The 24875-nt window shown below is 42.1% G+C and overlaps 1 protein-coding gene across 7 annotated transcripts in view; it reads left to right on the top strand.

The window, feature by feature from the left end:
* tcf3b (transcription factor 3b) overlaps positions 1–24124 on the top strand; it is a 43597-nt gene extending 19473 nt beyond the window's left edge. Inside the window, exons 1-21 of one of the 7 annotated variants that reach the window (XM_077535402.1) lie at positions 707–1310; positions 4722–4818; positions 6033–6105; positions 12727–12800; positions 13323–13395; positions 13798–13838; positions 14343–14475; positions 14809–14855; positions 17919–18018; positions 18105–18205; positions 18367–18460; positions 18549–18607; positions 18755–18830; positions 19064–19128; positions 19218–19415; positions 20213–20321; positions 20394–20541; positions 20757–20810; positions 21169–21404; positions 21486–21637; positions 21989–24124. In XM_077535402.1, coding sequence (XP_077391528.1) covers positions 4744–4818; positions 6033–6105; positions 12727–12800; positions 13323–13395; positions 13798–13838; positions 14343–14475; positions 14809–14855; positions 17919–18018; positions 18105–18205; positions 18367–18460; positions 18549–18607; positions 18755–18830; positions 19064–19128; positions 19218–19415; positions 20213–20321; positions 20394–20541; positions 20757–20810; positions 21169–21404; positions 21486–21631 — 1902 coding nt within the window. In that variant the 5' untranslated portion in view covers positions 707–1310; positions 4722–4743 and the 3' untranslated portion in view covers positions 21632–21637; positions 21989–24124. Of the gene's footprint in view, positions 1–706; positions 1311–4721; positions 4819–6032; positions 6106–12726; positions 12801–13322; positions 13396–13797; positions 13839–14342; positions 14476–14808; positions 14856–17918; positions 18019–18104; positions 18206–18366; positions 18461–18545; positions 18608–18754; positions 18831–19063; positions 19129–19217; positions 19416–20212; positions 20322–20393; positions 20542–20756; positions 20811–21168; positions 21405–21485; positions 21638–21988 lie in introns of those variants that run through there. The other 6 variants (XM_077535403.1, XM_077535400.1, XM_077535401.1 and 3 more) reach the window with 6 other exon arrangements.
* Positions 24125–24875: the final 751 nt, after the last annotated feature.

Genomic DNA, 24875 nt, shown 5'->3' with positions numbered 1-24875 from the left:
ATTACACAAAACATCTAACAGTAACACAACATGAGGTTACTGCAATTTATGTATAGATTTTTTTTTTCAAAAGGTAAGTGAGTCGAGCACACCAAACACGTTTTACATTATTTATTTTTTTATGTATGTATGTATGTATGTATTTATTTATTTGTGTCAGATAAACAGTAAAAAATGGATGGATGAATATTATGTAAAAAAATTACATGTGACTTAATAATAATAATAATAATAATATACATGTACATACCTAGTATCTTAATTATATTATCCATTAGTAATTGTAGACTAATTTCATATAATCACACACACTTGATAGTAGGTAAAATACAATATTCACATGGAAAACGATTTAAATCACAAATTAAACATCACACACATTTAACAGTAACAAAGTATAAGGTTACTTACTGCAAGGCAATTTCCGTATGGATTGTTATTTAAAAAAGAAAATAAATAAATAAATAAATAAAGAGGCAAGTGAGCACACCAAACAAAAAATTAAAATGATGTCAGCAAGCATGCTGGAGCCCCCTTCGGCCAGCCTCCCTGAGTACACGCACACGCAGGGAAAGTGAGCGTCAAGAAAAAGGCGGAGCGCAACGCCGTGTTTTCAACCGTCGAGTGGCCGAGAGTGGTGTCAATCAAACGTACGCGTCTTACCATTGGCGGAGCGCCTTAGCATTTATCGTGCCATCTAGTCGAAGCTGCTGCTGTGTAATCGCAGGTAACTTTCTTGCGATAGCCTTCCGCTACGCAAACTAGTGCAGCTAGTACGCTCGTGTTTTGATGACCGCAGCGACAGCAGACAGGATATCGAGATTCGTTTATCAACAGTCGTCGCGTTTAGGCAGCGAAAACGCCCACAATCGCAACGAATCACGGACGAATTGTGCCCGTCTCCGAAAGGCGTTTGAAATCGGACACCGCTGGCGTTGAGGGCCTCACTCCGCGCGCGGAGGGATACGTTGTTGCGTCTGACAATGTGGACGGAGGAGGTGAAGATGTCTACGAGAAGAATGAAATCATCTCCTCAATTGTAACGGGGAAAAAAGGAGGAAGACGCGAGATTAAGCGAGTAGAATAGATTTGTTTGCACACTGACTCGAGACACTGGAGCAAGCACGTGGAGTTGGACACTTGAAGCGCGAGCTTTCCGGGACAAAGAGGGGGGGAAAAGACGTTCCACGGCGCTCCAATGCGTCTGGTGCGCTGAGCTCGAAATTCTCCTCAACTTTTATGTTTTTCCCCCTCGCCGCTGTCCGCTTTTTCTTCGCCGCTCTTGGATAGCCGACACCCGCGGAGGAGAGGTAAAATAAAACAAAAACAAACAAAAAAACATCTTCTTTTCCATTACCTTTCACCCCGAAAAGTTGCACGAATTCGACGGCCCCCCCCCATTGACACCCGCGCAGGGCGCCTTGTGTTTTTCCGAAAAGTTTTTCGGGAAGATGTTTTTTAAGCGAGGGCTCGTTAATTTTTTTGTATGCTTTGATGAGCTAGCTTCATGCTACTCCCCCATTTCGACCGCTAATATTATCCAGAAAGAGTTGTAAATATCCTCGGTTTTTTTTCTTGTTCCGCGGTTTTGTCTATGCTAGTTAGCATTTCAGAAAACACAATGTATAAGCTTGGCGACGCTATTTAGCTCAACTTTACGTTTCGGGGCCTACTCTGTGTATCCCCCCCTTGTTTTAAAGACAAACTTTCCATAAGCTCTTTTGGTCGCCTTTGAAACATTCCTGTATGGGAGCGAGTGGCCACCAGCGAGACTTTTAATTTTATTACACATTTGGCAGGAAATTCCTCGCTCCCACCCCCACCATCTTCCAAAAGCCCCCCTCCTCCCCCATAATGCGACTTGAACCCCAATATGAGTGAAGGAAGGAGTGAATGAGTAAAGTTTGGTCATTTAAAGGCGGCCTCCATCATCTTAGATATTTGGAGGGGCTTAAAAAAAAAAGAAGTTTTGGATGTAACCTATATCCTGACTTTTGGGTGCATGTTGACAATTCATTTTATAGAAATCCTACCCAAAGTGGACTTAATTTAGCATTTACAACACAGTCTGTCCACTGGTGTGACAACTTTTGCTTCAACAGTTGTATATTTTGCTTTTCGAGTGCTGATAGTAAAATTTGTTTTGTGCAGCAAGGAGTTTATGTGCAGGGGAGCCACACTGAATGATTTAACCAACGTTTACTTGTTATCCGCATTCAGGCTTCATAGAGCTGTTTCTTGGAGTTTTGTTTTGACTCGGGGCCATTTTTGGCCCACGTGCCATAGGTCACACACCAATACCGTCATGGTTTGTGGTGACGGCTTCTTTGTGGCTTCTTTGCCTGTGGGGGGGCTGACACAGACCCCCCCCTAATCTGCTTGCTTCAGATATTGATCCACGAGTAGGCCAAGATGCCATTTTGTTGAAGCCCCCCTCTCCCCTCTCTTCCATGCGCCGGAGTCAATGTCAGGCAGTGCTTGGGTAACATTTGAGAAGACCGAAAAGTTGGGACAGGCACTGAGAGGCATGCTCCTTACACACACACTCGGATCAGCGCATGTGTGTGTGGTCACTTCCTTTCCATGTCTCAAGGTTAAATTAGTTCCGCCTGCCTGAGTTCACCACACTTGTTTGTTTCCATGTTCGATGGTGGGCTATGATATACAACGTACCGCTTTTACTTGTGCTTCAATTCTAATTGGATATTGACTTGAAGACCCATCACGCCCTATATGGATTTCAACGTGCTTCACCATCATTTATGCTACCATCTTTTTTTGGTTGTTGTTTTTAAAACCTTTTTAAGTTCATGTTATTGCTTTATTACAAACGAGGCAGTAAAAGCACACCACCGGTTGGTGTCCAAGTGCCTCCATATGACCCGCTAACCTCGCTCAATCACGGACCGGCTGCGTACAGTGGCCTCGCGTCTGAATGCAAAACAGAAGAAAAAATCCGACGTTGCCACTCAATGAGTCGTTTGACAAGCTTCGCTCCTGAGTTGACATATGCTAATTAAGTAATGACGTGTTTGCATATAGCCATTAGCTCTTCCTTTCACCACTATTTCCTTGGGCTAACAATGGTCCTAATTATGTCTGTAATTGTAAATGTATTTGTTGCCTTTCATGTGGTTGTGATGGACGTATGGCTGTGCTGTTTGCCAGAGTTGTATTTAAAAAAAAAAATAAAAGTGATACAAGGCTACATATTTGCCATTTTTATGGTATTACTACTTCACGAGTTTCCCCATTTGCATGTCACTTTAGTGCTACAATGATGAATCAAATAACTCAAATTATTTAAAATAAATATATATGCAAAGCCAAATTATCATTGCAGCATGTCGATCGATGACATGAGGTAACGTAAGCATGGATCGCAAGTTTATTATAGCCTACTAGCGCTGGTTAGAACTTCGTGCCGCGCCAGTGTTCAAGGGAGGACGCAGCCACCAATGCGTTTTTAATCACATTATTTGTCAAAATACAGCCAACTCTACTTGAATTTGCTGACACATCACTCACTAGGCTAGACCCCACCTTGAAAGGCCAGACTCGGTCACAAATTTGTTCAATAATACAAGAAATATTCAATCATTCAATTGATGAAATTATCAGTAATCTGTTTGATTTTAAAAATATTTGATTGCTGCAGAGTAAACTGAAATACTGAATGAATGACTTTGAAAGTACAGTGGAACCTTTTAACATTTGGAAACATATTTGTTTGCATTTCAAAACAAAAGTTGTAAAATCTGTCCATGGGTTAATTTTTTGTTGTTGTTTTTTTTTTTTGTTTTTTTTTTGTTTTAAGGAACACTTAATTGGTCATACAATTGGAAAAAAAGATAATTGGTAAAAAGATGACGTATTGAACTATACTGTGGAGGGGGAATGGAGTGTTGTGTTCTTTTAGAATTATTGTTAGCTTGTTGAGTTAGCTGTATCGCACCGAGTAGCCTGGACAGAGCTGTTTGGCGGTGATTGGATACCAGTGTGACGTGGCATCAGGCTACGTCAACAACGGGCAGTTGTCTTGCTCTCATCTATTTATTGTTGCTTAGGCCATGTTGTACTGAGCAGACTGGACATACAGCTATGCGTGTACCCCGTAGACCCAATGAGTTCCTGATTTTATTTATGAGTTCACTTCATAGTTTTCTATTTGCCATGTAGGCTATCCTTCTGTGATGTGATTTTAAAAAAGGAAAAAAAAAAGCACAAAAAGTCAAAGTAAATCAATGTTGCACTCGCGCAAAGGTTAGTCCTTGTAGTCTTCTGTCATCGCAACCACACTTTTTTCCACCCAAGTTTTGATTATTATTTTTTTCCTCTAAAACTTGGGGTGCTTCAAAGACTTTATGCTACAATTGTTTGTACCAGTTGATGCAACACGAGAGCAAATCGAAGTTTCAAAATAGTCACAATTAATTTGTATTTCTTTGTAAAAAGGGAAAAACACACCCTTGTATCTGCAACTCCAAATTTATTCGTGTAATTGTACCTCAAACCTTTTGTGATCTATTAACCACATGTGATCTATTATGTAGGATGAGTAATTTTATTCATCATGCATTGACTATTTTTTTTAATTTTTTTTTAATGATTATTTTGAGCCATTTATACACTATGCTCAGCTTTGTCACCCCTGTCCTTGTGCCTGCTAGTGCCCTTATTATCATTTATTAAAGTCCTGTATCTGCAAATCTCTCTCGTAGGGTTTGTTAGAGACGGAAGGTTATGACCGAGCAGCAGCAAAGAATGGCTGCAGTGGGAACTGACAAGGAACTCAGCGACCTCCTGGATTTCAGCGCGGTAAGAGAAGCGGGAGTGCAGTCGGGATGGGTGGCACCGGGAAGACAGGGCGACACAGGTGGGAGATGTCGGCGATAGAATGATGGGTTGATGCTTGACACTATCATAAATCGGTCTTTTAAAAGCACATTATGATAAGTAACGCGCATCTGCATAATTGAAGGAAATTTTGCTGCTTGTCTACAGGGGAATTGTTCACATGTGTAATGAATTTGGAAATGGAAATACTTTTATTTTTGTTGCATGCTTCTCTCGGTGGAGCATTGAGTTGTGAGTTGTAATTTACAAAGTGGATTACCTTTTTATTGTTTGGAGATTTGTTTGAATTTGTGTCAGTGATGATTTAAAAAAAAAATAAAGACAACAATAGTTGGCAAGGCTCAATGACAAGCACTAAGTATCATTTACATTCAGGCCAAAGCTATTACTGTAATTGTGGCCACTAATGAATCCCATTCTTATGCTGCGGTTGATTGCCGTTTTCACAGTGGTGTTATGTCATTTTTGTTGCTTTGGGGAATGCCTTTTGTGTGCAGCATTTTCACACGATGGAACTCTGCAGTCCACTTCTAAGAAAAGAAAGCAACACTCCCCGAAGGGAGTGTCTCATTAAACGGTGGAATTCACCATCAAAATGTCCAGATTGATCGCCTGCCAATTTGTAACAGCAGATGTTCCATCTACTAAATACGACACTGATAATTGTGTGAGAAAGTGTCGAGGGTTGTACAAACAAGTTTCCTCCTCGTTTGTTCCTCGCGCCTGACATCCTCCCAAGGTTTGGACACGGAAGAAAGCGTGTGTTCAGCGTGTTTGAGATTGCTGTTAGAAGACCTAATGGGATCAAAATGGTTTGTGTAGACCTGTTATGTTGTTACGCCAGCTTGCGCTCTGATTTGCACGTCCTGCTTTGGGGGTGGGGGGTTGCCACATACAGTAGATAATTCAACCACACAGTCAAGCCAATCAGAGGCCTCTAACGGTGCTTGTAAATTACCCAAGGTATTCAAAAGTTTTTGCTCAAAGCTAGCGACATTTTTTATTTTTTATTTTTAACCATCATCTTAACCAGAATACTTCGAAGCGTGAAACTTTTTGTCAAGTGAGAAACAAGCGCATGTGATGTCGTTTATTAGTGGAAATGGGATGTGTGAAGTGTGTCCTCCTTTGCTTTGGTTAGTAACGCTATCGTTCCCCTTTTGTTGTCCCTGCAGATGTTCGCGCCTCCCGTAGCAAACGGCAAGAACAGAACAATGACCCTCGCCAGCAGCCAGTTCAGCGGCTCAGGTAAGCTTCGAAACGTGATGTTAAACACACACACTTTATCACATGATTTAAAAAAAAAAAATTATTTTTTATTTATTTCTTTAATCTTTGTCACCTTTTAAGTTGTGAATTTTACCTTAGCTCTTTGAAAGCTGATTGTATTGTTGAACAATTAATGCATGCAGTATAATATGTAAATTTTAGGACCACGAAAATTCGGGCAAATTGCATAATTTTTTATCTAATCTGTGTCGTGTGACAAAGATCAGATTTGTTTTCTTTTCCTAATATTTTAAAGCTCTTAAGAGTACGGTGGTAACAAAATAATTATGAGGTGCAAATATATTGGCAAACGAAGCAGTTTAGTTTCATCTTAGACAATGTAACATTGCAAGTTTGTATGGTGACAGGAAAAAAGATGAGGCAGAAAACCACATCTACACAAGTGCTGGGATTACATAAAATTGTTTATTCAAGCTGCATTTTATTTTGCTTGCATAATTATTTTGTGCTGCACAGATATGATAAACATTTTATTTTTCACTTGGTTTGAAACACTGCTGTTTTTATCTGAGAAAAAAAATCCCATCATTTATTATTATTGTTATTATTATCGTTAATATTATCATTAACATCATCATCATCATTTCTGTATGTATTGCCGAGGTATCAGATCAGGTGTATACTCACAATTAAATGACTGGTTTAAGTGCAAAATATGATCAGGACATCCCTAATCATGCTCATCTAAGTCATTTCGTTCCTAGTTATTTTTAATAGCTATCTTTCCGCCATACAGCAAGATTATTCAAAGCTTTGTAAAACAAGTTCTATTGGCTAAAATCAGGAATCAGTCTTTTGAAGACCTGAATCCGGTATGTGCAAAATGTCATGTGACCAAACCCAGAAAACAGGTTAGCACATTTCTTGCGTCTTGCATGATAACAGGGTTCAATATTTACAGGGCCCGGGGCCATTGCATGCCTATGTTGGACAACTATTTGATGACAGACGCTCGCTGGAACCAGGCCACATTTTCAGCAGCCAAAAGGACCCAGAAATACGTTTTTACATTTGGATCGAAAACCTTTATCACAGAAACAACTTGGCTGAAACGGGATGTTGCGATGATGCAAAAAACAAATATGACCCGTGGACGCTTGACTGGATTCGGGGCATGAATTGGGGTTAGTCTCATGTTGCTCGCTTTGGCTAGCTTGAGCGCTGTTACCCTTCAAATAATCAAACCAGATGCAGCAGGACCATGGAATAGCGGCGAGGAACCGTTACACTGCACACAGACTGGTCTCTAGTTGGCTGCCGGCTGCAAGGTACAGTCTCCGGTTGGTCAGGTTTTGTGATCGGCAATGAAACACATTGATTGATATATGCTAATCATATACTTTTCCACGGAAATCGGCCCGATTACGTGATCCTCGGGAAAGTAGCTTGTTTCAAGGCAGGAGTTTTGTAGGTCCACTCACTGCCTATCTAATGAAACATTAAGCAATAAAACATTCGTTGTACCTATTGTAGTCAAGACAGTGGCAATTCCCCGTGCTGTTGCGTTGCAGCTCTTACTCTCCGATATTGTTGCTATGCAGGGTCGCGATTACGTATATTATAAAATGTCATGTCCCGATTGTGTCAAAATCTTTATCACCCCCCAAAAAATACACTGGTAATATCGTATAAAGCATGATTACGGCACACCCCAAGTAGACATTTAAAGTTAATACAGGTGCTTTGTCCCAGTGCTGTTAGATGGTTCTTTCTCTTACCTTTGTCAGGCATGCTCACAATGTCTTGTCAAGCATTTTATTTTATTTTTTCCCGTCATATTCTCATAAGTTTCTGCCCTGTATACATCGATATTATGGCAGCATGTGATGTGTTTTAGTCATTTGGCATCCTGGAGAGGCACCAAATTTGGTTCTCCGTCTAAAAATATTTTGGATACCGATGCATGATGTGCGGATATCTTTGTGGAACATTAAACACCTCACTGACCTTCAAATGTACTGAATGTGAGAGAGCGCTTGGTATTTGCATTTTTACCCAGCAAAGTGTTAAGTATGTAAATATGAGTTATGCTCAAACATCTGTGCCATCATTTTGGATAGTTTTTTTTATTATTTCCTATTTTTAAAGTACAAATGAGCGGCTGGTTAACCCCTGGAAGTGCTTGAGGACTTTCAGTCAGCTTTTCTTTTTCACTCTCTCTCGCTGAATGAATGTTACTTAGTCATGTTCCTTTGGTTCCTCTGTCAACCTGCCAACCGTGTGAAATCCAGTCACACTCAGCAGTGTTCCCCAGAGTGAGAACTTGGCCACGGAGGAACAAAGGCGAAAAAAGGAGGCTTATAGACTTGAAACGACTCCCCCACCGCCACCCTGAAGTGTAAAACACTCCTTCCCCCAACCGGCGCAGGGCTCTTACCCCCACTGATCTGCAGGAAATGGCTTGAGTCAGAGACAATGTGCCTCACCCCCAGCTCGCCGGCTCTTAAACTGGCCCAGCATGCAGTGAGTGGCCCGAGTGGAAGATTGTTGAATAGAGGGATCAGTCCGTGGATTCTGTTTGTTTCTATTACAGCGGGCAATTACTAAGAGCTGAGGAGTTAATTCCTTCACCACCCCCCTTCCTTGTCCTCACGTCCCAAAGTGTGGCGCTCGGTCAATGACACCCATTTTAATGCGATACACTGCAAGCTGTCACCTTTGGAGATCTAGAGCACAATGGTGTTAAAATGCTTATCCATGCAAATTCCTCACCAGGAAGTCTTGGGAATCTGCCCACATGGACACTGCATACTGTGGAAACTAATGGAATGTTAGCATGTTAATAATTACGGATAATACAAAATCACAACCATCAGATTACAGATACTGTTGTGGTCCAATTTGCAGCTAATTGTAATTGTATGACTACATAAAAATTGGACCCCAACCACCTCCCATCCGCAATTATCACATCTCGCCAATATTTGGTCTCAAACTATAGACTTCCTTATGTTTCCAAAATGTGCTATAATACACGTCGTGTGGTTTTAGTCAACTAAAATGACAATATACCTCTATTCTTTCAAATCCAGCTGCTTTGTTTAGTCAAGTGAGGTGGACTGAGACAAAAATCATTTGACATGTTTGGATAAAAAAAAAAAAAAAAAAAGCAAAACAATCACAATGATGTCCATATTGCAAGATTTCCGTACTTGGACCAAAGCAAGGGCTCATATGGTAGTCGCAATAGTTGCCATTAACGAACAATGTTCATGTGTGACGTAACTTAAGCCGCTTGTATATTGAGTGACCCAGTAGCGCGGGAACGGCAGCAAGCAACCCAGTGGCCCTACAGACCACTTCTATTCATTAACACAAATGTGCTCCGAGGGGTGCTAATTGCATTAGGCGTCTTTCTCCCTTCCTCAAGAGCCTGTGTGTGCGTGTGTGTGTGTGTGTGTGTGTGTGTGTGTGTGTGTGTGTGTGTGTGTGTGTGTGTGTGTGCGTGTGTGTGTGTGTGTGTGTGGAGGGAAGAGCCCTGGCAAAGAAGATTTGAGATGTTTGAGGAGTGGTGGCCGTGTGACGTGTGTGGTGGTGGGAGTGGGCCAAGCAGGCAGGCAGTCAGGCGTCCTCTCTGTCACCTCTGCAGCTGCTGGCAATGTCTCAACCCCCTTGTCATACACACACATGCGGGATGTGACCAGCTCACTTCCCCTGGATCACAACAAACAACTTTGTCAATTTACATAATGTGGTATTGCAGTGGCTCCCATGCTAGCTGTTGTTGTTGATGTTGTAGCGCCACACACCTGCAGCACGTCATCATGGGTTTCTTTTTTAGTGGTTGAAGTAGTCACTCACAAAAAGAACAGTTATGTTCGAACAGTTACAGCTTTTGCTCACAGCAACATGTGAATCTATGGTGACACTCGTGAGCTTCTTTATCATATTTTACCTCCGCTTTACACTGTAACTTGCAATGCCATGTCATGAGATAGTTTTAAATATATTAATAAATAAACAAATATGATTATATGACAGGTTTTATTTTTTTTAAATGTTCACACATATTGCACTGTTTGGGTATGGTATGTTTGATTTCATGACAAAAGGTCAACAATAGAAAGATCTCTTCTCTGGCATAGAACTCTGGCTCTCCTTGGCAGGCAAAGTGTCATTGGCACCTCAGCGGTTCTCCACCTTGTTTTTAATTGCCTCCGAGTTAATTAGCCCAGTAAGTGTGAAACAATGTTGTCAGACTGCACAGCCATGCTTCCACTCTACTTTCGACTCCAGCCCCCCTGCTTGCTGAGTAGAGGCGTCCTAGGTGGTGCGGTGGTGCATCCAAAACACAAAGATCATTATGACTTTATGCTCTTACTTGTTGGCCTGGCAGAACTTCACTTTGCAGGATTTCTGGAGGAATTTCAATTTTTAAGAAGTTGCAACAAGGTTCAAACTACTAGTCGATAAATTCCTGCTCTTCCACACCTATACTATTAAAAAAAAAAAAAATAGTTACCCTTTTAGGAACTGGTATGCAGTGGTCATATTTTTATTATAACTTTACTTGTATGGCTAGCTAGCTTGTTTTGTTTAGATGGCTACAGTAATTGTTAAGCCTCATAACTTCGACTTAAATTAAATTGAAAATCTTACATGGTGTGGCAAATCATCATCTGGTGTGACCATTGGAGAAAGCTTTCAATAGTAGATTATGACGTCCTAAATTAGGTGTCCCACATTGTAGATGATAGATGGTAAAAGCACAGATGATAGTAATTAAAAGAATAGACTTAAAGAAATAACTGTGCTTGGTCCAAAATGCCCCAAAACATTTAAATCCCGCTTCTTACTAATATAGCAGGTCAGAGGTTGACAGTGGTCAAGATCTTATGCTTAATCAGAAATTATTACTGACAATACAGTTGACTGCGTTTTGTTGCGACTCCCGATAGTATTTATTAATGCTTCAACAAATACATCGGTCACAAAATTATTTATGTCGTATTAATGTTTTCCCATACAGCCGTAATACACAAAAAATAAAACAAAAACAAGTTTTGAGTTTAAATCACACCTTGCCATGTGAATATTTGGACTGTCGATACTGCCCAGTGACCAATTAAAACATGTTCTGTTATATTGTGTGAGCGTAGTCATTGGCCACCAGACATGTTCATGTTTTTGTTATTTGTGCCAATCTCAGTTGTGAATTGAATAAACCAATGTGCGGTACCTACTCAGTTTGGCATGATTGTAATCGATTTAACTATTGGCAAAAGCAGGTACTATTTTTACGACCAGCGAGGTTTCCAAACTTGCAGAGCTAATAGCGTACGGGTTAATAGCATAGCTCTAATGCTGCAGTCCCTGCAAGGAGTCCTTCCTACTCCTGTTCTCGATTTGGCGGCTTGTTACATCCAGTGTGTACATTGCTACATGGTTTTTGCAGTTTGCACTATGCTGTTTTGGAGTGGAAAAACAAGCTCCCCTGCGGGATGCATTGTGGTTGACTATACATTTCTAGTTTTAGAACAAAGAGTGCAAAAATGTTATGGATGAGTTAAATGTGCCAATATGAATTCCTCTGTTGCTTTGGCATATTTTTCTCCCTGGCATGCGCTCTTGTGTGTTTGATGGCGGTGCTTTTATTAGTGCTGTGGCCTTTCCGCTGAGGCTGATCCTCCGAGGTCTCCCTCTCCTCCCCGCTCGCCCGTCTTTCCGTGCCACTTGCATGGGCGCCATAGATCACGGCTGTCGCAGCATGTGTAGGTGCTTGCACCGCTCTGTTAGTCTCATCACTCATTTCCGTGCTCGTCAGCCGGGCTGCTGATCTCGCCCAGACCCCTCTGCCTCTTTACCCCACCCCCGCTTACGTACTGATTCCACTCCTTGCTTTCTCACACACACATTTTTTTAATTAGGCACCCCAAAAAAAAAAAAATCAAAGAATACATGAATATTCATAAGCAAGCTGCATTAATATGCACAATTATGCAAATCAGCATGCAATTAAGCCTTGTGTCTCCAGAGAGCCAGGATAGCATTAGTGCACAAGACTGGGAGAAGAGCATGATGGGGGTATTTTGAGGAGGTTTCAGCTTCACCAGCCTTTTGGCTTTGAGTGTTTCCTTTGTGTTGCACATGGCGTCTCTTTTCTTTCTTTTTGCTTTTGTTTTTTGTTTTTTTTTTCCTTTTCTTGCCATTGCATCTTGTTTTGTGTTGTGTCCATCTCACTTAAAGTAATATCATTTTGCTAGATTGCACTTAGGAATGTTTAATTTTCCTCATTTCCACTGGCTGTAATGAACGCTAATGACTACATTAAGAAGCCTTTCCTGTTTTGTTTTGTTTTTTTGTTTTTTTTGTTTTTTTGTACATTACATTCCATCTTAAAAGCAACAGCAGCTTATTTGGTCGTTAGTGATTCTCTCATGGTTTCTGTGTGTGCCCATTGTGGCCACTTAAGGACCTAAAATGTTGAGTAGAACATGATGGCACAGTCCCTTAATGTTATTCCAACCTCAATGACACATTCATTAATAAAATGTTCTGGCTTTGTTTGCTTTTCTCTGGCGCATTTTACTGGTCTAAACAAAATGTCCCTTTTATTTATTTATTTTTTATTTTTTTCAGCACTAGATGAGCGCAGCAGTTCTGGTTCCTGGGGTTCGGCGGAACAGAACAGTCCTTCTTTCAGCCAAGGACGGGTAAGCTCTAAATGGAATTTTGTGATATTGTCACATGTGCATATTTTGTAAATCACTGCTGTTGCCAATCACACTCACCAAGCATTGAGGCGGCTGAGTGCATTTTGAAGCCACACGCCGTATTTGATGTCAAGTTGTGCTTCTACTTTGTACCTAATAACCTTGGCTTAGATTCATGTGTTGGCAAGCCATCTAGTAGCCCAAAACCTCTGTGGAAATCCACCGGTAATTCCTGCCTCACATCCGCCGTTAACTGACTTGGCACAAGTCTGGGTAGAAATAAGGAACAAGGGCTGAGGTACACTCATTATTGCTTTGATTAGCACGCGTCGATAATTAAGAAAGTTGCTCTGAATCCCCCAAGCTGATTTGTCTGGCGTTGGTCCTGCAAGTTAAGCAGAGGAGAGGGTAACCATGAAGCCCAGTAGGTGTGCCAACATGATGCGCAAGGCCCGGAAGAGTGCTTGTCATGCCTGTTGAGCTTAAATGTTCTCATCCCCCTCCTGCTATGTGTCCTTGCAGGGCTACGGGGAAGGATCCCACTACAGTGAACATGAAGGCTTAGCCTCTCCTTTCATAAGTTCGGGGATTGCAGGTATGAACTTTAAATTGTGAAGTCTTGTCTTAACAATTAAGTACTTTATTCTTTGTTTGTTTATTTTATAATTCATGAAATGTAACATGTTTGGAATATTTAGTTATTACTAGATATAGTTTTTTTGTTTTTTTGTTTTTTTGTTTTTTTTTTTGCAAATATGACCACATGCATGCTCGCATGTGTTCATTGGTTGAGTGTCAGGGCAGTGAAGCAGAAAGCTTCCCTCGGGTTTTATATTGCAGGCAGCTTTATGCAACTGAGCGTACTAAAAGAAGGGGAAGGGCATCTCTGGACTTCTTCTACTTTTCACAAAACCATTTTTCCGTTAAACTGAGCACAAATTCTTGCCTTGGGCCTTTGTTTTGTTGTAACGCATTGACGTAGCAATTGATCTTTCAGGTAAAAATGAGCGGCCGCCGTACTCTCCATTTGCGAACCAGGTAAGTTGCACATCTTAAAGCTGCATTTCCACCTAGATTTGATTTGGTGTTTGGGCGTGTTAGCAACAGCGACGTCAGCTATGTAAATCATTGTAGCAGAACAAAGCACGGTACATTACTGTGTCTGTCAGTCAGTCAGTCAGTGGAAATTAGTGTTTTGTGCTCCACGCCTAAACCGTTGCACTGAATGTTTTTTCCACTATTGTATGAAACTGCAAAAACTACATCTGTCAGAGGGCGACATAAAATAACAATCAAGGAGAACGTGGTTCTCCTATATTTGAGTCGAGATCAAGTTTAATACTATAGCTCCCGGTATTGCAACAGCAACAAGGCTAAAATTAGCTTGCCGATCTATTTTAGTTGTTTCTAGATGGGATTGCTCAAATATTGTAAGGATGCGACCAAAAGAGGCTTCCCACTCATAGGCATTATTGGACCACATGACATGTCAAGGCATCAATCTTATGCCTCGAGTATAACCACACCTTTGTGTGTTTGCAGCCTGGTTTCCTCCCAAGCGAAATTGCAATGCCCAGCCCAGATGCCATGTCTCCCTCTGGGCTGAAATCAGGCTCCCAGTTTTACCAATCCTACCCAAACAATCCGCGGAGGAGGCCGCCTGATGGAGGCGTGGGTAAGATAACAAGTATATACAGTCACAGATCACATCATAAAAATCTCTGTCCGAGTTAAATGCCAAATTGCATTGTTGTACTCATTTCTTTTTTTAATTAAAATAGTTAGTCTTCCAAAAAAAATAACCCACAATTCCATGCGCCATTGAATGCCTGGCAACATTTTTTTTCTCTGACAATCAAGCACACAAACACTGGCACAATGCTGCAATTGTGTTCTGTTAACAATTGTAGCAGGCCCATGAAGATAAAGCACCTGTGCTGACATTGATGCTTGTATGTTGTCACACTTTTTACCTTTTTCGTTGTTTCCTCCTTCTGCATGCTTGCAGACTCCCAGCCAAAGAAGATTCGGAAACCCCCTGGCCTTCCTTCGTCGGTGAGACCTTCTTTCTTCCTCTCTGCTCTCTTTCTATTCACACACACACACACACCTCTCTCCCACTCTCTCGCTCTCTCTGTACACACACACTGACACATGCGCTGCTTTCTCCTCTCCGCTTGAGCAGTTCTGTGACAGACGGGGGTAAAGACCCACAGTGAGCTGGCATCAACATTTATCAAGCTCAACTTCTACCACGTGCATCTTTGAGTCTTCAATCCATTCACCATTCTTGCACGTTTCATACCAATCATATCTGTAAGATGTTGATCCTGTTGTTGCTTGTGTGGTTAAACCCCCATGTTGGGTCCAGGCCGTACAAAGGGTCACTGTACCAGATTTTGTCAGTGCGCCCAGAATTCCAGGCAGCTGATGGCGCTTGCGCACACATAGTTGGAAATGCAAGTCATGTTTACATGTTTGACTATACAGTCAGCGAATCGGCAGTTGCCCACATCACTCCTCTTTTTATAGACTGTTGAGTGTAGTCTTGTGCGCTAATTACTATGCGGCCTTGACGCACCGCTTTAACTATTGTAGTTCATTTTCAGCGCCGCAGGATTGCTACTTTTTAATTGTCTCGAGTCACGTGATGGTTCACTGTGCCCAACCTAGCACAGAGAACACTTTTTCTTGCCTCTCACTATTGAGGATAAGTGGGAGATTGCTAAAAACACATGAGATCCATACTGGAAGGTGTTTTTAATTTGCTTAGCCTGTTTCGCTCCGGGAAAGTAAAACTAATGCCCCTCAGTCTGATTTGAACACCACAATAATTCACATATTATTAATACAGCACTAATAATGGCCATCAAAATAGATCTTTATAATCCCAATTAAGGTTTTGATCCGGATTGGATGTCATTAGTTTGTGCAGGTGCAGCTAATGTTGTGCTGCTGGTCACATTTTGTCGTGAGGTTACTTGAGAATTGACTTGCTTGTGTTTTGTCAGAGCGAGGAGGAAGCGGATTTTTCTGGTCGGCCAGGTCACAAATTGCATAGCCATGGATGCATAATGTGGCGTGAGTTTAAATCTACCGTAAACAGTCTGGATTTTGTCTCTCGTTGTTGCTGTGAGATGGTGTTGGTACAGCCTACTGAATTGATGAGCAAGTTTTGTGTCGCACTGTCAAGTTTTGTGTGCCCACTGACCACCCTGGGTCCTCCACCTGTGGGTGCTGGCGGTTTGAAGTGGCTCCTGAAAACCACACACTTACTTCTCCTCTGCTTCTGTATGACACACGGCGCGAGTGTGAACTCGATGCAACCCTCCCGCGCCACCCGCATTCTTACTGTCTGAACCTCAGTCATTCTGCTGCGGTGTGAACGATGGCCGCGTGGTTTCAGTGCAGATGATGAGATGTCTGTGTGTGAAACCCCCACCACCACCTCTGTCAGCCCGCCTCTCAGCACATGATGGCCTGGGTGGGCCTCCCCCCTGTGAGTGACCCAGTTGTGAGGCACCGTGCTTGGGAGGCCTCTTAGCCCCGTCCGTGTCTGAGCCCAGATTAATGGCTGCCAATGATGATCCTGTGCTCCCACACTGCCCCCATGGCTGCCTCGTGTGGACACCCCATGACAACCCCTTTTGCACTTTTATTTAGCAAATTAAGAAACACTCTCCCTGTAAAGACCATTCATGCTTCATGTGAGCTTTCTTAGTTACAGAGAGAAGGAACCTATCCCTGTTGTCCATTAAACTTACCACAAACGTCCTGTGTGGTGGAAGAATAAAGCACTTTGAGTTTATTTGGACATTAATCTGAATCCACTCCCACCAGTGTTTTCCTAGCAGAAACCCCTTTTACACGGTCATAACCTGAATTGCATTAAAGCCCTTTTAGTTGAGGATTTTAGCCTAGAAATCCCGTTTCTTCCCGAGAATATAATTACAGTGCAATACACTAGTCATTGTGTAGTTCCATTGCCATGTAGAGCAACAGGATTCACGTGACATTGTTCCCCGTGAAAGCGCAACTCAAAGCCCATTGTTAGATGAAGCCATCTCAGTCATGTTTTTTCCCCCGAATTAACAGCGATCATGTTAAATCCCCCGTTTCCTTTACACTCCCCTGGCCATATCAAGCTTTGTTTAAGTCATTTAGATTACCTTCTACTGGCCCCCTCCCTCAACACCCCTTATCTAGCTACCCATTTCATAAATCATCAGGGTCCTCATTTTTTCCCCCTCTCAATCGTCCATCTCGTGCCTACACCCCTTACCCACTGCAGTCTCTCTCCCTCTCTCTCCCTCTCTCTCCCTCTCTCTCGCTCTCTCTTGCTCTCTCTCTCAGACTGGATCCCAGCCCCCATCGCTCCCCCTCCCTCCCCTCGCTCCTTCTCCTCAGCCCAGCTGCCTGTGGAGTTGGATGTGGTCCAGGAACAGGCAGATGGCTCTGTAATTAGAAGTGCATCTCTCCATTCCCTTTCCACTTCTCCCTGTTAAATCAAATTACAGAAAAAAAAATCCCTTCTCTGGATTAGCATTCTTTGCAGCGTAGCCCCCATTATTCTTCTCATCCTGTATCCTTCCATATGCAACACAATCGGACGGGGGGGAAGGCGGACTGAGAGGTCGCCGACGATTCTGACAAACTGGGGGTTCCTCGTGTCTGCCTTCAGTCTGTGGAACTAGAGTGCTGAGAAGCTCAACAGACAGTTTTGTAAGGAACTGTAGTCTTGTCTCATCAGGGTTGTCAGTTGTGATCCCCTCTACAAGTCGACCCTTACAGAAAGCGATGGCGCATGTTTCAGAGAATGGCACGCGTGTGCATGCTCGGGTCCGTGCCTTGGCTCTCTATGAGGCACACACACTCTATGTGTGTGCGTGTGTTACTGGGGAGGGCTGCTGGCCAGCCTGTGTGATGTCATCGGGATCCTGGGAGGAAGAGGAAGCGCTCGCTGTGCACCGGGATCCGAGCCTTAGCCGTGCCCAGCGTGCCATGGCCGCTGCGTTTCCTCCACAGTACAGACTCCCTCTCGCCATCTTGTGGCCATTTGAAGCTAGCTCAAAATAATAATAAGCTGAGCCTCACGTTACTTCTGTCTGCTTGTTTTAGGTATATGCGTCCACATCCGGTGACGAGTATGCGAGAGACAATGGAGGTTACCCTGGCGGTAAGCCCGGTACAGTCTACCCAGGCTCTTTCTACATGCAAGGTAGGAATTTCACATGATGTCCCTTTTGGTGATCTACTCAATCATTCTTGCATCACAAGGATGAATTCTTGTGTGCCCCTTGGCAGAAGACCTTTGGCCATCTACTGGCTATTCGGCCATGTTAGGCAACTCCCCTCACATTGGACCACCAGGCTCCTTCTCATCACTGAACCCACAAGACAGGATGGTTGGTAGACCTTAATTTCTACATTTGCCACAATTTTAACTGTTACACAGCTGTCACACATGCAGTCTTTTTCTTCTTTTTTTTTGGGGGGGGGGGGGGGGGGGTTGGTTGTTTCATATTTGGGTTCCTAATATACCCTTTCCTTGCGTCTGTGCACGCAGAATTATCCACTGCACGGCAGCGAAGTTAACGGCTTCCACGCCGCCCCCACCACCTACAACCACACGCCCGCCATCAACGGAGAAGCCATCATGGGTAACAAATGAATTCATACAATAATTAAAAAAAAAAATTGTTATTGGTGTTTTCAGATCACATGCCTTGCTTGTATTTGTTGCAGCAGGCAACCGAACCACCACGGCAGGCAGTTCCGGAGACGAAATCGGAAAGGCACTCGCCTCGGTGAGCTTTTTTCTATCTCACTGGTATTCTTGTAGAAAGTACTTTATAGCGCCACTTTGTATTCTGTCAGTGAAAGTTGGATTTGATTAATGGATCTGAAAGTCTATATTAATTAGTGGTCTTTCTGATGATTTTATTTTGCTTCAGATTTATCCATCGGACCACAACAGTAATAACTTCTCCTCGGCTCCTTCTACTCCAGGATCTCCTCAGGCTATTGCAGGTAAAGGCTAACTCTTCTGCACCTACATAATATAATCATGTAGTACTTTATCTTTAAGCCTACATTAACATTTATTTTACAGTGATTTGTGAATTATTCTTTATACACAGTGATTTATTCTTTGAAATTTGGGCAACCCTAAATGTCGTTTATAGCAGATATGCCTCAACAGCTCCCTCTGGTGTAACATTAATAATGAGTACTTATCATTGGCCTAATGTTTCTCTGTGCAGGAGGAGCTCAGTCCCAGTGGCAAAGACCAACCACACCCACTTTTGAAGGGCAACCACATGCACTGGTACGCTCCAGAATCAAAAGTAGATGTTGAATATTAGTACTTTTTTATGGATACAATATCTTCAAACCGCATTATATGTATATCTGTAGCAGAGTAAGATGGAGGACCGTTTGGAAGAGGCCATCCATGTACTCCGGAACCATGCTGTAGGCCAAGGGCCAGGCTTAGATGGTGCCCACCCCGACATGCACAGCCTTCTGTCCGCAGTACACAACGGGGGCCTTGGATCCCTCTCTCCAGCTTTCCCAAATGCCAGCCTCGCTCTCAGCAACAGACATCCTGCTATGGTCAGCCACCTACTTGCTTTTCCTATTAAGGCATAGCTCGACAAATCCATAGATCATAATTGATCATGTACTGTACGTGAAACTATCAATATTATGTATGTGATGTACATGATATTGATGATTGCAAAAAGCTTTTCTTAAAGGACAAGATTGCTGTACTACATACTGTGGATTCCGATGGGGTAGCCACTGAAGTAATAGACTAACTGCTATCATGCTTACAAGACCCATTTGCAGCATATTTTGCAATTTGTATCCTCTTAAAAGGAGTATTGTCTATATTTGCTTTAAAAAGGTCAAGGAATGAAGGAAATAGGGATGTTCTTTTTTAACAAATGCCTTCTGCCATCTGGTGGACAGTTGTTGAACTGCAAGAAAATTAAACTTGTACAAGAGTTACTGAGTCCACATAAACAGTTTCAGAGCGTCACATTTCGTAGAATATTTTGCGATCTGGCCACTTTACTCTGGACATATCTGCTTGCTATTGACACTTAAGGTAGACCAGCTACTAAGTATTATTTTAATTATGTAATCAAACAATGTTTCAAGCGTGAGTTATTCCGACAGACTCGTTCAAAGCCGTGAGATTTCACACTTCATGTTTGCATATTGATGTGGAAGACCATGTGAGTAGAGTTGAGCTAAAACAAGTCCTCGTTTTAAAAGTGTATCAACATTATTCGTAAACTGAAAGTCCCATGTATTGTACAGTGTAAAAGTGTCTCCACATGCCCGCATAGACGTTTCTCCACCGCACAGGATCAATGATAGCTACCCATCCACCTATTTAACAGGGAGGGAAACATGAGGAGCCCACTGGCCTCCCGCCCAGCAGCACACTTCTGCACGGTCATCACGCGTCCGGGTCCACGCCGTCAGTTGGACAGCCAGAAGGCTTCAGCAGTAAGTCGGGGCCCAAGCTGCGCTACAGTGCAAACGCATGACATTACACACGCGTGCGCTTGTCATGCACAGGTCTCCCTGGTGCGGTCACGCGCTCCACGCACTCCTCCAGCAGCTCAGACATCAAAAGGGAAGATAAGGAGGAGGATGAAAACTCGTCCAACGCGGACAAATCCGACGATGAAAAGAAGGATTCCAAAGCAGCACGTAGTCGAACAAGGTAGGTAGTTAGTTGTTTACCGTTTCTTAAAGTTTGTTTGAGAAACTGAGGTGGATTTTTTTTTTTTCCTCCACAATCTAAAAATTACTGGTGTCCGTCTCTCATAAAGGGCGTCATAAGTCATTCAAATTAAATCCTGTGTCGCCCTGGTTGGCAATGTTAGCTGTTTAATGCTGTTGACATCCCCCCCCCTCCTTTTATGTCACAATTTTCAGAAAGGAGGCGTTGACCCTCCAGATGCTCTCTAGCCTTTCAGACCCGAAAGATGAGTAAGTTTCTCAAGTAGAAAATCCCTTTCTTGTGCTTTGTGGGCTCCTCCCGCACGTCCATGCAAAGTGCACTCTGGTGCAGCTGCTTTCTAGTGTAGTGTCTTAAACATGATGAACCTCCCGTGTTTAGGTTCACACTATGTGATCAACTATATTAGTTTGTAGATGAAAGCATATCAGAGGCTGCTTAACTATCGAATGAGTCCAATGTGTGTTGGTGTAATTGCACCGCTTCACCGGATGCATAATCTGGAGATTGGTGCCAAATGTTATTGTCACCAAAATGAAGCTTTTTTTTTTTGTTTTTTGTTTTTTTGTTTTTGTTTGTTTCGATGTTCACCGCGCCGTCTCCCTCCAGTCAGGACGATGAAGACGACGAAGACCTCCCGCCCGAGGTGAAGATGGAACGCGAGCGGGAGCGGCGAGTGGCCAACAACGCCCGCGAGCGCCTGCGAGTACGGGACATCAACGAGGCGTTCAAGGAGCTCGGGAGGATGTGCCAGCTGCATCTCAGCCACGACAAACCTCAGACCAAACTTCTCATCCTGCACCAAGCCGTCAACGTCATACTCAATTTAGAACAACAAGTCAGAGGTCAGTTTCCATGATAGCCGCAAACGTTTTTTTGTTGTTAGTCTTCTATCACTAATGTAGCACCGTTTTGCCTTGGTTCAGAGCGTAACCTGAACCCCAAGGCGGCGTGTTTAAAACGCCGTGAGGAGGAAAAGGTGTCCGGCGTGGTGGGTGATGCGCCCATGCAGCTCTCAGGAGGCCACCCAAGTATCGGAGGAGATGGCCACAATCCAGTTGGTCACATGTAACACCAGGTAGGCCTTCAGTGATGATATTCAAACTTTTTAGCAGTTGTGAGTTGTAACTTTATAAAAGTGGAAACAAAGTTAATACCTGTATGCCATGAGGAATTTCAGGGAACAATATTCTTTTTTTTTAATTTTATTATTATTATTTTTTATACAAAACACAAAAGCCAAAAAAAATACAAAACACTTGTTGAGAATAATCCTTTGGATGCTTATTCAGGTTGAAATTTGGCCTTATTCCTAATTTGATGGTGACACTAGAGGTTGCACTGTGTTAAGCTTTGCTTCTTTAATTAAATTGTATTTCTGCCTGTTTTTTTGTTTTTGTTTTTTTTCCCCCCCTCTTTCTCCCTGCAGATGTGGTGGTGTTTCCTTGGCTCTCAGAGGTTGTGGCCTTAACAGATTTCTTCCACCTATTAACTCTCAGTATGTGTGTGCGCATATGTGGACATGTCTGTGCATTTCCGTTCAAGTTTCAAGACATGCACACATTCATGCAAACTGCCAAAATGGACACAGCCTGTTTGTCGCACTCCCAACATGACTACAAGCTCAAATGTGAAAAACTTTTCTTTTTTTTCTTTCTTTTTTTTAAATATATCTGTACAAAAAACGTTGACATTTTGGTTTCCACAATACGATTGAACGCGCGAGAACTTTTTTTTGTTTTCTTGTTTTTGTGCTGCCGCAATTTGGGACTTTTGACTCACTGCCGAGAGTTGCTCTGGTGAACGAGAGAAAGGAAGAAACACAAATTGAATCATAGATTTGTGCCTCAATGTTACACAATGTTTTCTATTTGACATTTAAGCAAATTGCTTTACATATGAGGAACATTTAGTGAGGGATTGCTTATGTGTATTGAGCAATTATTTTTTAACGTATGTCATTCCCAGTGTGATGGTACAGTCTTACATATGTTATGTAACCAAGCCCAGAGGTGAATTGCCTAAATTCAGTGACTATTTTTTTTTTTTTTTTTTTAATCAGCAATTGCTTGAGGAGGCCATAAAATGCAAGGTGGCCATTTCTGGACAATTCAAATGCAGCGCTCTTAATATCCCACAAGGCATTTGGACACCCTGGAATAAGGACTTTCCACAAAACAGTTCATTTCTCCCCCTATACTTTTTGGAGCGCTAATTCAAATGTTAAAGCTGTTAATGTGATTTCAGGTGTCTCTACTGCTTTTCAACTAAAGCGCGCACACACAAGACAAAGCACAGTTGTGTAAAGTTGGGTGGAAAAACAAAAAGAAGCCATTTAAGCGCTCACAGAGAAACAGGGACTTCGTTGAAATGGCTCACCGACAATGCCAGCAAACTTGAGGGCTATGGTTCATTTGCCCCCCGAATTGATATTCTGGAAAAAAAGCAAAAAGCCTTTTTTTTTTTTTTTTTTTTCTCTCTCTCTCTCTCTTATTTTTATGGAGGGAACTTTTGGTCAACCTTTTTGGGTGTCATAGAGGCTTTCTTTTCCAGAAACAAGCATTCCCATTGAATTAGCGCCCCTCGCCTTCCTCCTCCTTTCCCTCTAGCGAGAAAAGTGTGACGTGTACATTCACTCCGTACATTTCTCTTGATGCGTTTCATTTTTCAAAAATTTAAATATATATAAAAATATATATTTTTTTGTTAGCCTATACATTGTAGATTTTTTTACATAAATGGCAATATTAGTTTGACGTTTAGAGTGTATTGTAGATGAACTTTACAAGGGGGATGTTGGACACAACAAATAGAAGCAGGGTGGCAGAGAAAAGGCTGTTGAAGGTTTTTAATTCCTGTTTGAGTTGAAGAAGGCTACTCTGAATTCTTTCTTTACCTATTTTGGGCGGGGCACTGAGGATAAATGAGGAGTTGGTGTGGGTGAACAGTAATTATGCAACTGGTTCTTTGAATGTAGCCACCGTACTTAATGTGGATCGCCTTCATGTGTCAATGAATTTTGTTTTTCATTTCACCCTTTCTTCCACCACTGCAAAACACACATCTGTTGGCGGCAGATGTCGGCTGTTTTGGCGTGAGGTAATGGCTAACGAGGAGAACAAATCAGTGTTATTGTGATGTTATTCCCATGTCATGTCATGTTGTCAATTTGTCCTACCGACATGTAATCACAGATGGCAGGTAGAGCGTTTTGTGTTTTCTTTTTGTGTGCGTGTGTGTGTGTGTGTACAAGATGAAGATGAAGAAAAAGGAAGACCTATACAAATCAACAGTGTGGCCTTTTCATCCTCACGACTTAACGATGTCATAAAAGGGAGAGAGATACCTTTTCAGTGCCTGAACTTGTATTTTCATTTGTTTGTCAACCATATCATTTCATTTATCATGGAGATTAAAAGAGGTACTTGTTCATTCCCCCACCCTCCCTTCTCCTAAATGTTTTTTTTTTCTTTTCAATTTTTCAGAAAGAAGTTTAAACTCTTATATAAGAGATTTTTTTTTTGTTTCACTGTATCTAGTTAAAATAAAATAAGTGTTACATAGATCTTGTTTTATTGCTTTTGTTTTCTAACTGGATTCTATTTGTCCAAACTGCTGTTTCGTGGGTCCAAAGTCTTTCTGACCTGTCATTAACTTCAGGCTTTTGACACACGTTTTTCAACAAAGGGAGTGTTTTTTTCTTTTCTTTTTTTAAGTTTTATTTTAAAGTAGCTTTTTAGAAGCGTTCCTGTGTGCACGCTGCTGCACTAACTCCATAATCCATGCCATTTTAAGTTCTATAGTGAACTTTGTGTGGGGAGAGGGAAAGAACTATGATCTTTGAATTATTCTGAGATCAATAGGTTGACTTACCGTATATATTGATGTTTCAAGATAGAAATCTGACTTGGAGACGATTAGAAAATAAGCAAAACACACTCCAATTAACTGCAGAGTACATGATGTGATGCTTGGTCTACTTTTGGTACAAGTTGTTACTTGGTTTCATTTATTTTTGAGCATTATTAATCACCTTCATAAGACAGCCCCGTGACATCTTGTGTGGAGCGAGGACATGACTGACTCCGGCAGGGCCAGCCGACCCCCAGAGTGCCTCTCTCTTGAAATATATATAAATATATAAATATAGTTGAGAACTGTCCTGTATATAACAGTAATGTAGCAATAAATGTTCCATTTTTAATAACAGATTATACATTTTTCCTATGTCCGTTTTTTGGAAATTGTGTACATTGAAATGGAAAATAAAGGAAAACATTTTAACAAAGGTACTATTGTAGTTCTGGTATGTGTAA

The sequence above is a fragment of the Festucalex cinctus genome, chromosome 10 (assembly GCF_051991245.1).
Source record: "Festucalex cinctus isolate MCC-2025b chromosome 10, RoL_Fcin_1.0, whole genome shotgun sequence".
Lineage (NCBI taxonomy): Eukaryota > Metazoa > Chordata > Actinopteri > Syngnathiformes > Syngnathidae > Festucalex > Festucalex cinctus.
Note: the sequence above shows the minus strand (reverse complement) of the source record. Positions and strands in the feature narration are given on the sequence as shown.